Genomic DNA, 14,766 nt, shown 5'->3' on the forward strand with positions numbered 1-14,766 from the left:
CAAGTCCCCGATACGATCCATGATAAAGAAAATAAAGAATATACAATGCAATACTAATAAAAAAAGCTAAAAATCTAAAATAAACTAATAAAAATAAGGACATAAAATAAGCTATCACTTATAAATAAGATTACTACCTAAATGTATTTTCTAGAAAACAAGTCATATCAGAAGGAGAAAACACAAACCTCCAACCATCAAACATCGTTTTCTTCCTCATAATCGGACGTGAAAACCCTAAAATCTGACTTTAAAACCCAAAATATCCACATTCGAAGATATAAATGTTCATCATCTGAAATTGGACCTTGAAACCTAGGAACTCAGACCTTGACACCCTGTGATCGGAACTTGAAAACCCTAAAATTGGAATATATAAAATCAAACTGGTGGTCTTACCTTTATCAGATGGGAATGTATGTACTGAGGAAGACGTATAGGCTGAGGAGTTGGGTTATGTTCTTCGACAACAGTTCGTTGATTGGTTGTCACCGAAAAAAAGAAAATGACAGAGAGAGCGGGTTTGGTGTGACGATGGTGTGGAGAATAGGGGAGAGGCTAGGGAGTGAGGAAATGGACGGGAGGTGATAATCGGTGGTGGCTGTGGTGTTGCTAGAAAAAATGGAGGCGTAGAGGAATGAAGACGATGAAGGATGGGGGTTGGAACCAAATCAGAGAGAGAGAGAGAGAGAGAGAGAGAGAGAAAGAGATGACCCCTCTTATTTTTTAATTGTTTAAATAAATAAATAAGTATTAGATTTAAAAAAATAAAAGAAAAATAGAAAATAAATACCCCAAAGGTATTACAATCATTTAAGTTACTAAGAGACTAAATCTACAACGAAACTAGTTCAAAAAGACCACAAAAACCAAAAAAATCAAAGCTTGAACAAAACCTTTGGAAAAAATATATACCATAGAGACCATTTTTACAGTTTTATCTTATTATTATTATTATTATTATTATTATAGCCCTTTGCAAGTCAAAGATTGTAAGTTGGCATATTAAAGTTTTCATCTGCAATAAATGAATAATAAAAAATTTAGAGTACACCTTTTCCAGTTTTGACCCAATGATGAAAACGGTCATGGAGGGGCATGTGCACAATGTACATGTTTTTTTTTTTTTTGTCATAAAAGTTTATTATTATTATTATTATTATTTACCTTCTATAATGATGTGTTATAATGGTTAATGTTTCATATTTCTTCTAATCTATACAATATAGTGCATTTTAAGACGAAGCAAATCTGTTGATGCCGGTTACCGTTTAGAATTAAACATATCCAATTGTAATAGGGTTATATTCAATCCCAATCTTTTTTTTTGGATTAGCTCTAGATGGTTTAAGTTTAGAGTTAAATAGGTTGATTGGGTGAAAACCCCATCTTTTATAATTCTTTAATGTACTTTTTGTCTTAGTTTTTGCTATTTTTTAATGTTTAATGCTACTGTTTTAAAAAAATTATCATAATGGAAAATGACAACGTCATGCCGTGGCACTAATTAAGTTTTTATTTATGCAATAAAATTACAAATTTTTTACTAGTTCGTGTAATATCTTGCTACTTTTTACTAAATTACGCAATTGGTTCAAACTATGTAACAACGTCTCATCAATTGAACATGCTGGATGCAAAATATGCAAAATATTGCATATTTTAATCTTAAATTGAAACTTATTGTATAATTTGTCTAGAGAACAACTGAGACGCATAAATTGACAAAAATATGAAACATCATTGCATAATCCAAGTAATTAACGATTTCAATCATATATTAATGGATCAAGATGGAAAAACAACATTTTATACAAAATAAACAAATCTATTGGTCTAATACATGAAAGCAAGCAAAGTTGGATTTTGTTTAGGTTAGTTTTAGTTAAGAGTATGGAGTGTGACTTGGTTGTGATTTTTAGTTTTATCTAGAATACTAAAAAAGGTCATGCTTGTGGCCACTTTTTACGTTTATAGGGTTAGGCAAACTTTGATGATAAAAAGGGTAGAAAAGAAATATTCTTCGTGTTGATTGGATGCGTATGAATGGTAGTGGGAAGGATCTTGGTAAGACAACGTCTTTTTTTGTTTTTGTTTTTATTTGATGGTGATAGCAATGTGTTGAATATAAGAAATAAATGAAAACAATATACTTTTTACAACTTGAATTGGATTCTAAATGGATATATCATATAATGAAATTTACATTTTCTTTTTACTTTGTGTATTAATTTTTTCAAAAAGTTAATCAAGACATAATTGTGGTGGGGGTAGTGGGGGAGTTGGGTTTGCATCCCAATCCTTCATTTCATTTATCTTTAAATCTTGACAAATTTGTCCATTTTTAAAGTCATGTTCTCTCATTATTTTGTTAATGAAAAAAGTGATGGATCTAAACAAGATTTTGAATGATTTATCTGTACAAAATTCCTCCCAAATGCAATGTTTTAAAACCCGGGTCTTTAGTTGACCCGGTGTAATGACCGGTTCACAGGTCAACTGGTTGAACCGCCGGGTCAATCCGGTTATTGGTATTTTTCTATTTTTATATATTTTTACTTTCCTGCAAAATGCATAAACATATAAAACCAATAATTTGATGTCCACAAAGTTTAAACATTGAAAAACAATGAAGAAACCGCAAACGGCTCGTTGCGTTGTCGTTCGCTACTTGTATCCAACTATCCAAACCCTATTAAAACGGGTCAATCCGGTTTTAACTGGTTCCACATAAGCGGTTGAACCGCGTGATGGGATGTCCAACCCACCAAGCAAATTACACCATTTGATTGCTAAATAAACGTAATATAATGGTAAAAAGGGGTATCGATCCTCGGGGAAATGGTTGTATTCAATCACCAATGCAATCTAATAGAACTAATGAAATTTAAACTAACTAACTACAATTAAACTAAAGGGGGGGGGGGGGGGGGGGTTGTTTGATTACTTGAAAACTAAAATAATTGAATAACTAAAAACCTTGCAATTAAGCAAGTTGATGAGATGCTCAAAGGTTGGAAATAATTGGTTAACTAAGGCAATTCAACACAATGAACATTTGTGTGTTTATCATTAGGATCTAATAGAAAGCTTATCCTTCATCCTAAATTGGTTATAGCAGTCATGAAGCATGATATGCCAAGATTCCTTATAGGTAGTATGGAGGTTGGGGAAGCCCACAACACACCTTCTTAATTAAGATCAAGAGTCAATTGAAGCAATCAATCCCAAGAAATCAATTAGCCTTAAGAATGAAGGAATGCCCAATTCTTAGAGGATGTCAAATGCTTACACATCCATAAAGGAGATATGATTCATAAGCTAGAGATGATTTCTACCATCATAAAGCCTTTGTTCTAGATAAATTCAATGATCCAATGCAAAATCAATGAAATAAATCTACCATTGCTCAATTAAATACTAAGCTCATGATCAAAGCATCAAATAAGCATAAGAATTGTAAACTAGAATCATAAACATGGAATAAATTGATAATCAACATAAATCTTTCAAAACCCACAAACATTCATTGGTTTTCAGCCAAAGTCAACCAAATAAGAGTATTAGCCACTCATGGCAACAAAGTAACAAAAACAATAATCTAATTGCATAAAGAAACTACCTAAGATTTGGAAAGATGAAAGGAAATGATTTCTAGCTCCCAAAATCGCCTCTTGCAGGTCTCCAATGGTGGAAAAACGTGAATGACCTCTAGATCTGATCCCTAAGAGTTATGGTGAGCCAAATGACCAAAATGCCCAAACTGGGCAGTTGTGCGGGTACCTGCGCGGCGAAAATTCCACCCGCGCAAATGTTGCTGTAATGCTATTGGTCCACCAAGCCACTCCACCCTTCCACTACCAAAGATTCCTTTGGTCCCCCTCCCTTGTCCATGTAATTTGAAATGCACCAATCATCATTTAGTCATCAAATGGATACTCCAAGCCCAAAATTAGAATTTTATGATCCATCTTCACAAGCCCAAATAATCCAAGCCAATAACTTTCAAAGCCCAATTCTTCCTCTTTGATTCCGCCAAGCCCAATAATGCCTCGGAAGCCCACTAAGCCCGTCTCCAATCAACCCGCAACCGCAACAAGCACCGAAAAACCTACAAAATATCTCATGCAACATAACAAGCACCCGGTACGATCCATACTAAAGAAAAATAAATAAAATACAATGCATTAATGATAAAAAGATCTAACAATCTAAAATAAACTAATAAAAATAAGGAAATAAAATAAGCTATCACCGCAGTTTAGGGGAAACCCAGCCGGTTCGATCCGGTCCGTATTTTTACAAAAAACCGTTCTCAATTGACCTTCCTTCTACTTCGAGTCACAGTCCAACCGGTTGAACCGGCTGGGTCGACCCGTGTTTTAAAACATTGCCCAAATGTTACATTGTAATGGCATAAATGTAATAATATTGCACTTTATCTTTCTTTTTCTATTTAACTAAACAAGAAATATATATATATATATATATATATATATATATATATATATATATATATATATATATATATATATATATATATATATATAATGACGAATCTAGAACAAAAAATCACGTGGTTCCCAAATTAAGTGGAGCCAATAAAAAAAATCAACAACACTTTTGGCGGTCGGGTCGGGTCGTGTACCTTAAAAAAACTGAACTGGTTCAATCGTTAAAAACGATCAGGCGCCACCGATTAAAAATTTTAAAAACCGATTGAAATATAACTGAAAACCCGTACGTTTTAAGAAAAAACTAGTTGATTATTTGTCCATTGATAAAGCAGCGAACGGAGAGTGAGAGTCTTTGGCACGTGAGCTTCTTTTTATTAGAGCAATTTATTTATTTATTGATATTTTGAAAGTGTCGATTAAGAGTGGTTAAGTTTTTGTTATCAATCCCATAATCTAAAATAACAAATTGTCCTTAATAACTTATATTTTTCAACTTCTAAATTTTTTTAAGAAATTTTTTAAAACAATGTCCTCTGTTTTTTTTAAGATAGTTCTTAGTTTTTTATTATATATATTGTAAATGAAATTAGGAACTTAGGTAGGTCCTAGGACCTACCTAACCCCTTGCCATATATATATATATATATATATATATATATATATATATATATATATATATATTTTTTTTTTATCACATGAGTCTTGTATGATATGAAAACAATATTCATTCTTTCGTAGGGGTGGTTAACTAAATTTGTGCTTATTGTTTTCATATCATAGAAGACTCATGTGATAAAAAAAGTTTTATGTTTTTATTATTGTTATTATTAGATGATGAAAATATGAGAAATTTGTAATGGTTGGAGTAAAGGTGATAGTTACACTTACACCCCACTATTGATTTGTGATGGTCTTTTTGAGAAAATGGTTGGAACGAACACCACCCTTCCCTTGTTGGCCAAAAGTACTTTATTTTTTTTCCTTTCTTTTGGAGCAAAAAGCAAAGGGCGAATGGGGTTGTCCTTTTTATTCTTAAGACACACCAACACCTATCTCAAAATCCATCCATTCCATGTGAAAGTAGGAATCATTGCTTCACAAAAGCAACCTCTATATCTACTGGTTTTTGTTTTCATATGATTCATCCCATGTCACAATATCTTCTTGTTATTCTTTAATACCTAACAATTGGGTTTAATAATGTCTTAGTTGCACTACATAAATTTTTTAAACGCACTTCATTTCGAGACAATATAACCGATGATAATAAAAAGCTTTGTTAAAATGAAACTTATGGAATACATTAAAAGTTTCAAAAACATGTTGATATGTTAATTTGATTTTTTAATGGTGGATATATTATATAAAAAAAAAATAACAAGATGCTAGAGCAACAAAATTTATACGAAACAATTGTTCTTCCTTTATATATATATATATTAATTGTCATCGTACAATGAGTGAGATGGTAAACGGGCAAAAAGCTGCGTTACTAAGCCTTTTTGAATGGTACAACTAATTCTTTTAAGAAGCTCTACCGCATCCGGTGCAAAGAAACCAAACGTATCAAATGCAAATGGTATGAACACGTGTTGATTTTCCATGCACGATTTCTCATGTTTGGTGATTTTGCCTGTAGCTGCTTTTAAAACAGCATGTCCCACCGTGAAACCCCCGCTATGAAACAATTTGAAACACAAAAGCTACACCATTGAAACCAATCTAAACTATGAAGCTTGGCTCCATGCTTAATCCAATTCAAGGAACAAAGAGCAATCTTCTCTACTGGTTTCATCGTTGGGATAGTCGGTTTTTAAAAATCCATCCATTTCTCCCTTTCAAAATCCCCCAAAGAACACAATAGCATAAGACCACCAAAGTAAACCAATGCTTTTACTAACACCAATGGCATTAAGAAACTCAAAGTTACGTTTTAAAAAACAACATGAAAATAACCTTCGATTACCACCTTTTATGAATGGTTGCAAATTCGATTGTCCGAAATAAATAACCGAAAATAATCAATAGACCCTTAACTATATAATATATGCCAAAAATACATAGACCTAACCACTTTTAAAATTACCTTCAAATCACTTTTCAAGTATTGAGTAGCATTTAAACTTATAAAGCCACTCAAGTTTCTTCTTCCGTCCTATGTGGAACAAGATCAACATAAGAAAGCTACCACTTTTATAAACTGAAGTGATAAATACTATCAAGCTCCAACAATTTGACTTAAACTCATTACCTAATATGTACTCATTACGCCATATTTATTAAAATTAGATAGAGAAATGGAATAAATATGTTATTTTCTTGTCGTTTTGTTAGAACCTTCTTCATATATATCTTTATAAACTTATACGTAAAGAAGTTATGTGTATTTGGTTAGACAACTGTGTTCTTTACTTTCGAGGGAATATAAATTTGTATGGTTGTTTAGGAATAGTTTGGAAAAGGAAAACTTGTCCAAGAAAAAGAAAGAACGTATCAAACATATACGAATTTGAATCGAATTGCTAACGATCATGGACTTCTAATACATGAAAACAGTGATTGAGAGACTCGATTATTATATAGAATCTTTTATCTTTAGTTGACTGCAATCACCATTCCTTTTAGTAGCCTAAAGGTAAATTATTCTTTATATAAGAATTATAGATTTTTTTTGAGATCAAATGAGATACGAATAAAAGAAAGAAATGTTCTTGAAGCATATATACTTTATGCTCCACTAGCACTTTCGACGTTTTGAAGTTGGACATGTTTATAACCATGAACTAATGCACAAAGTATGATTGAAATTGCATATTAGATGATAAGTAAATTGTAAACATCATTTATATTTGTGTGAAAATGTTACATGTTTGGGATTAAAAACACTTGAAAATTCTGAAAATCGTGTTAAACACTTTCAAATCTAAGTATTTGGGTGATACTTTTAAATCCTCAATTGAATAATATTCATAAGTTTGAGAGCAAGAAAAGAGAATGATAAGGTATGTTTTTTTTCGTCCCTACCAGAAAGTTGACCAAAAACTTGTTTAAATATGTCTCAAGTCTAAAGCTGTCACAAGACAGTTGCAACATTCATAACCGACACAAAAACCTGACATTTAACCACTGGATAAAAGCATAACCGACGGGTGTCCCAAAAATGTCACCAACAGTCAAACCTGATACAAAACGGTTGTTTTCAACCACAACCCCCACAGTAGCGACCTCTATTGCTAATATTGCCATTGAAATTATTACGCCACTGAGATGAATTGTGATTCGAATTTTGAACCGTAAGAGCATGTGGGGATGATGAACTGTCAGCATGCGTGAGAAGAGAGTCACATTGTTCATCTTGGAGCATTTGTTGCTCTTCACAAATGAGGATGGATCGAACATCCCAGAAAGACGAAGGCAGATCCCAGTGTCGGATGTTTATGGCTATGTACCTGAATTTTGGAGATAGTCCGTTGATCACGTAAGCTACTAGGTTAGCTTCAGAAACTTTAGCATCCATGTGTTCTAATCGATCATCAAGGGATTTTATTTTGTTGCTGTAGTATGTGATAGAAGCATTACCAAGAGAGATGTTTCTTAATTCTTGATCAACTTGAATAATTTTCGAGGCCTTGTTATCATGAAAAACCTTTTCAAGGTTTTCCCAGATTTCAAAAGCTATTGCTTGCTTCTTGAAAATCATATTGAGAAGGGGGATGGAGAGGGTGGCATAAAGCCATGATTTCACGATCGAATCCTTGCGAACCCATGGATCCTTTGCATTTGTTGATTCTTCTTTTCCTTTGTCCTTTTCTTTTTCTTTATCAATCATTACTTGTGTAGGAGGCTTGACGTGATCATCAACTCCATACCCGATGTAGTAAATTTCGAACAGTTCACGCCAAATATCATAGTTCATCATGTGTGATATATATATATATATATATATATATATATATATATATATATATATATATATATATATATATATATATATATATATTAATTGTTCAAGTTTTAAATTTATAAAACCGAATTTATCGCAACTGGACTAACACACACACTAGACAGTGGACCTAATCATGTAATAGTATAGTTGTGGTAAGAACAAGTGTCGAACACAAGGGGAACAATGGTGAATTAATTTGGAGTTTTAGATTATAGGTTACACAAAATACATAAGTAATAAGAAGAGTTTTATTTAATATTTTAAATACCACTTAACATTAAATATCGATAAACTGACAGAAAGACAAATTTCTTTAGGTACTTTGGTCTAGATAAATTACATATCAAATTAATGGCTAACTACTGATACAATGTATATTTATTCATTATTCACCGATTCCTAATATGACTAATATCAAGGACACGACTACTAATCCTTTGATTTCAACAAAACTATTAATTCATTGATCAGGTGAACAAACAATCATGCAAATCAGTATTTGGTTCGTATTAAGCAAGATTTGACCTTATTTAACCCTAATGGCGTAACACCTGATTCCCGGTACGCTGTTAATTTAAGCATTTCTGTATTTTTCTCTGGGACTCGACGAGTTGGAGGCCCAACTCGTCGAGTAGGGCCGTGATCCACGGGCATTTTAAGTGATCTACTCGACGAGTCGAGAGACTAACTCGGCGAGTAGGTGCTATTTGAGGAAAACCCTAAATCTGAGGGTTTGCACCCTATTTAAACGCCTTATTGCAGCCTCCATTGTCCCTTATGCTCCCAGAACACCTCTCATCGAAACCCTAGCCGCTTTGAGTGATATAAGGCCATTTTTTTGGTGCTTTTGGGTGGTTGTGAAGCTTGAAAGGAAGGGGGAAGCTTGGGAATTTGAGTTGGGGCTTGTAGATCCAGAGATCTTATTCCATCTTCAGCTCAACCAAGGTAAATGCCCCTGTTTTGGTTTTCCTTTTTGGTTGTTGAACTTTAGGGCTTAGATTTTGGGTGCATTTAGGGCTTTCTAAGGCATTTTCGAATTTGTGAAGTGATTCATGGGGTTTTACTTCCATATCTGAGTCATTGGAGGGGTATCATGGCATAAAGGTGCCAACTCTATGACCATGAGAGCCCTATACACATTGTTGAGCAACTTTTATGGATTTTTGAGCCAAAACCCCATGCACGTGCATCAAGTTTGGAACTTTACGTATAAAAGGGACATTAGGAGGCCAGTTCTATAGTTTTGATGTGTTAAGACCCATTTAAATCGGTTGTATAGTAATGGTCAAGGATGGACTCGTCGAGTTGTTCTTAGGACTCGACAAGTCGTGGTGTAATGACCATCAAATCCATTCTGCGAATGGACCGGTTGTTAGGGAGGGAAGTCCCATAGATGTTTAGAAGCGAAAAGGACCTGAGAATCATGGGACTCGACGAGTGTACGAACAGACTCGGCGAGTCCAAGGCAATCTCCCAACCTTTGAAGACTGACTCGATGAGTTGTTCATACAACTCGGCGAGTCGTAGACTGGACATGTTCTTATGAGGGAGATGAACTCGCCGAGTTCAAGGAAGAACTCGGCGAGTCGGATGAAGATGGTCCCGATGGTTAAATGAAGAAGAACTCGATGAGTTCTTGCTAGACTCGACGAGTGGAGTCGGGGTTGGATCGGGTTAAGTGGAGCATGGAATCGACGAGTTGGTATACCAACTCGGCGAGTCAGGTCAACTGGATGTTGACTTTAACTGGTTATGGTATTGACCCTGATTAGGGTTGCATGTTCTGTTTGATGACTTGAGGATTGTCGTGTAGGGATTGAGGAGTCGAGGAGAGCCGACCTTCACGCCGAGGACAGATCAGACACTACATGACATCAAGGTAAGTTACCTTCTGGTAGCGGTGGGTCTACGGTCACAATGTCGGCCCACTAGTAGGAGTTGTATGTTAGACGATTGTCTTTGTGATATTCATCTAGGTTGCTACTACCTGATATGTTATATGATGACATGATATGTTATATGTGATAGTGGTAGTAGGGGGAGAAAAACCCCAAGATCGGTTGTTAGGACCGAAGGGTAGGTCGGACACCCCAGATATGTCTGACATTATGTTATATCCGTAGGCTGGCATGATATGTTATATGTGATAGTAGTAGTAGGAGGGGAATAGTCCCCAAGTTCGGTTGTTAGGACCGAAGGGTAGTTCGGACGCCCCCGATATGTCTGATAGTATGTTTATGTCATGATATATGTGATAGTAGCAGTAGGGGGTGGAATAGTCCCCAAGGTTCGGTTGTTAGGACCGATGGGTAGGTCAGCACCCTAGAATGGATTGACACTGGCCGGTCAGCACCCCAGAATGGCTTGACATGGGTAGGTCGGGCACCCCAGAATTGCCCGGCAGTATGTAGGCTATATAATCGTATGGTATGTGGTATGATGCGGAAACTCACTAAGCTTTGTGCTTACAGTTTCAGTTTTGGTTTTAGGTACCTCTTCGTCCAAGGGGAAGGAGCTGGCAGGGTAGCAGCGCATCACACACGCACATATGATTTCCGCTTAGAGTTTTCTGGGATTGTACTATGATATTTTATTACATTCAGATGATATAGTTTGTGAGACATGACACTATGGTTTTATATATTGATATGATTTTAGCAATGTTTTGGCAAGTTATTTTATAATTCACAAAATTTAAAAATGAAATTTTTGGCCTCGAAATTTAGGATGTTACAAGTTGGTTTCAGAGCCCTGGTTTGAGGGATTCGGTCACACCCTCGGGGGTGTATGGACTCAAACCGAGGGACTAAAAGACTTTTCAAGGAAAACAATTTCTAAAATTTTAAGTTAAGGAATTTTGAGAGAAGACAAGGTGTGTGATGCGTGCGACCGACCGAGATCAAGTAAGTTTTCCCCAAGATACCCATACTTGTTATGTTATGTGTATGATTCATGATTCTAAGAACTGCATGATAGATTAGGGCTAGGGATCTAGAAGGATGCCTTGTATGCCTGATATATGATTCTGAGAACTGCATGCTAGAGTAGGGCTAAGAATCTAGAGGATGCCTTGAATGCCTGATGTATGAGCTGTATGCTAGGACTGTTTAGTCAGCGGTAGGATAGCCTGGTTAGGTTATGCCTAATGTGGTTACTCAATGCATGAATGCTGACTGCTTTGTGCTTAAGGGGTCCTGGATAACTTTAACTAACTAGTGAGCGGATATTTAACAATATTCGCAAGCTAGTTAGGGAAGGGAAGCAGGGACTCCTAGTGTAGCTGATGGCAGAGAGTAGGTCGGAGAGTGCCCTAGGAAAGCCTGGGACGAGATTAGTAGGAAAGGGTATCATAAAGGGACTTGGTGAAGTTGAAGTAATCCTTGAGGAAAGTACGGATAGATGTGGAAGGTAGTATGGGCCCGTACTACTGGAAGCAGAGGATCCGTACTCGAGTCAAGGAGGGTCGAGATGGAACCAGGGAACCTGGAGAGTGTGTGAGACCTCTCGAGAGCGGGAATGATCCTGACGTTTATGTGTTTATTTGCAGTATGGCAATCACGCGACATGGGGCAGGAGGTTCAGGATCAGGATCAAGATCAGGCTCGGGTGTAGGATCCGAGCAGGTTGATGACGGGCTACGTGAGTTCATCGCATCTGAGATCACGAGAGGTATCCTTGAGTTGACCCCGGTTATTTTCGGGTCGATCAAGGAATGGATTGTTGAGCTGATGGAGGATCGTCTCCAAGCATTCAGGAGTGATCTGGTGTCTAGCCAGACGGGTACGCGCAGACTATCCTTCAAGGACTTTCGAGGGAGTGGTGCGCCGGATTTTCACGGGGTGGAGGACCCTATTGCTGCAAAGAGATGGATTGCAGACATTGAGTATGCGCAGTTGACGAGCTTCTGCCCGGAAGGGTCGAATGTCCGCTTTGCTACAGGATGTCTGAGGGATAGAGCCAGAGATTGGTGGGAGTTGGTTAGTGACTCATTGGGGGCCCCAGCCATCGAGGCTATGACTTGGTCAGATTTCGTGACTAGATTCAGGGCTGAGCTTGCACCAGATGTGGAGCTTCAGCAGCTGGCTAAAGAGTTTTTGGATATGAGACAGACTACATAGACCGTGGCGGAGATCACTGCCAAGTTCCGAGAGAGAGCATTGTTGGTACCCCAGTATGCAGGGGACGTGGAGATGCGGAAGACCAGCTACCATGATATGTTGAGGGCTGATATCCGGGAGCATGTCAGCTATTCAGCCTGCCCGACCCTGGAGTCCATGATTGCTAGGGCGCGGGAGAGGGAGCTCGATTTGGAGCATGTCAGGAAGAGGAAAGCAGAGTCTGAGCAGGTTTTAGGGGTTTCGGGGAAGAAACCCAAGGGATCCGATGTTAGGTCGAAGGGCCAGCCGGACCAGAGCCGCTGTAGGAAATGCGGTAGGCCGCATGAGGGAGATTGTAGAGCGGGATCATCCAGTTGCTACAAGTGCGGCAAGACGGGGAACTATGGCAGGGATTGTACTGACCCCGCCCCCACAGTGCAAATGTCAGACCTGATTTGCTTCCATTGCAATCAGAGGGGCCAGAAGAAGGCCAACTGCTCTAGATTGACAACTGCGACAGCAGCAATGCCAACGGTGGCGCTGACCCCAACGTCGACATGGGTGACGGATGGCCGGAAGGCCTAGGTAGGCTCCAGTGGTACGGAGCCAAGCATTTCAGTTGACAACCGAGGAGGCTCGCGTTGCACCCGATATGATGATGGGTACGATTGCTTTCTTATGCTTTTATGTTATTTCACTGTGATTTTGATATGTTATGTATGTGCTTTGTTTAGGATCGTTCCATGTGAACGGTGTCCCAGTTCAGGTATTGTTTTATTCGGGTGCTACCCGGTCGTTTGTCTCTCTTGTGCTTAGAAAGAAGTTTCATGAGTCTTCGGGCATGTTGTATTGCCCTTTGGAGGTCGAGATTGCGGACGACCGGTCAGTGTGAGCATCAGAGGTCTACCGGCATTGTGTTTTGAGGCTGTTTGAGGAGCATTACCTGGTAGACTTAGTTCCCATACCTTTGTAGGGGAACAAGGTTATTATTGGTATGGATTGGCTAAGCCCTAATGTGGTAGTGATCGACTGCGCGCAACAGTTGGTGCGGATCAGGACCCCAAGTGGGGGAGAGCTGGTGATTCAGGGTGAGAGGCCACAACGAGGACTAGCTTTATGTTCAGCAGCGAGAGCTAGGCGCTACCTTCAACAAGGTTGCGCAGGATTTGTCGCCTATGTCATGGATACCCGGGAAGCGGGTAAGGCGATGGTGGGGGATGTACCCATGGTACGAGAGTTTGCAGACATATTCCCTGATGAGTTGCCTGGGATACCTCCTGAGAGGCAGGTATAGTTCAGGATCGACCTAGTCCCTGGTGCAGCTCCGATAGCCAAGGCACCGTATCGGTTGGCTCCTCCTGAGATGCAGGAGTTGTCTATGCAGCTGCATGAGCTGTTAGACAAGGGATTCATTAGACCGAGCAGTTCACCCTGGGGAGCCCCGATTCAGTATGTGAAGAAGAAGGATGGGTCGCATCGGATGTGTATAGACTATAGGGAGTTGAATAAGGTAAAGGTGAAGAACCATTACCCACTCCCGAGGATTAATGATCTCTTTGACCAGCTACAGGGAGTATCTTGGTTCTCTAAGATTGATATGCGTTCAGGATTTCATCAGATGAGGGTCAGAGAGGAGGATGTGCAGAAGACTGCGTTTCGGACATGCTATGGCCACTATGAGTTCGTGGTGATGCCTTCTGGGATCACCAATGCTCCTTCCGCGTTCATGGATCTCATGAACCGCGTGTGCAGACCGATGTTGGATCGGTCTGTGATAGTTTTCATCGATGACATCTTGGTTTATTCCATGATGCAAGAGCAACATGAGGAGCACTTGCGGGAGCATCTGGGTACATTGAGGAGGGAGAGCTTGTATGCTAAGTTCTCCAAGTGTGAGTTTTGGTTACGCGAGGTGCAGTTTCTTGGGTACCTTGTCAACCAGAACTAGATTTCGGTTGACCCGGCCAAGGTAGAGGCCGTGATGAGGTGGGAGGTTCCAAGATCTCCATCCGAGATTCGGAGCTTCGTGGGACTGGCAGGCTATTACCGGAGGTTCATTTAGTACTTCTCCAAGATAGCCGTGCCCATGACCCGGTTAAAGAGGAAGGCCGTGGTCTTACGCTGGGGGCCTGAGTAGCAGGCCGCATTTGAGTCATTGAGACAGAGATTGTGCAAGGCACCAATCTTAGCCCTGCCAGAGGGCATGAAGGACTTTGTGGTATACTGCGATGTGTCCATCTTAGGTTTGGGCGCGGTATTGATGCAG

At 38.7% G+C, this 14,766-nt stretch overlaps 1 protein-coding gene across 1 annotated transcript; it reads right to left on the reverse strand.

Moving 5' to 3' along the window:
• Nucleotides 1-7,656: 7,656 nt before the first annotated feature.
• LOC111904528 (uncharacterized) lies at nucleotides 7,657-8,376 on the reverse strand. The gene has a single exon (XM_023900276.1). It carries the CDS (start codon nucleotides 8,374-8,376, stop codon nucleotides 7,657-7,659), a length of 720 nt encoding a protein of 239 aa, XP_023756044.1.
• Nucleotides 8,377-14,766: the final 6,390 nt, after the last annotated feature.

This window comes from Lactuca sativa, chromosome 7 (assembly GCF_002870075.4).
Source record: "Lactuca sativa cultivar Salinas chromosome 7, Lsat_Salinas_v11, whole genome shotgun sequence".
In the NCBI taxonomy this organism is placed as follows: Eukaryota; Viridiplantae; Streptophyta; class Magnoliopsida; order Asterales; family Asteraceae; genus Lactuca; species Lactuca sativa.

Coding starts and splice junctions, on each gene's coding strand:
- LOC111904528 (XM_023900276.1), bottom strand. CDS start 8,376: ATGATGAACTATGATATTTGGCGTGAACTGTTCGAAATTTACTACATC.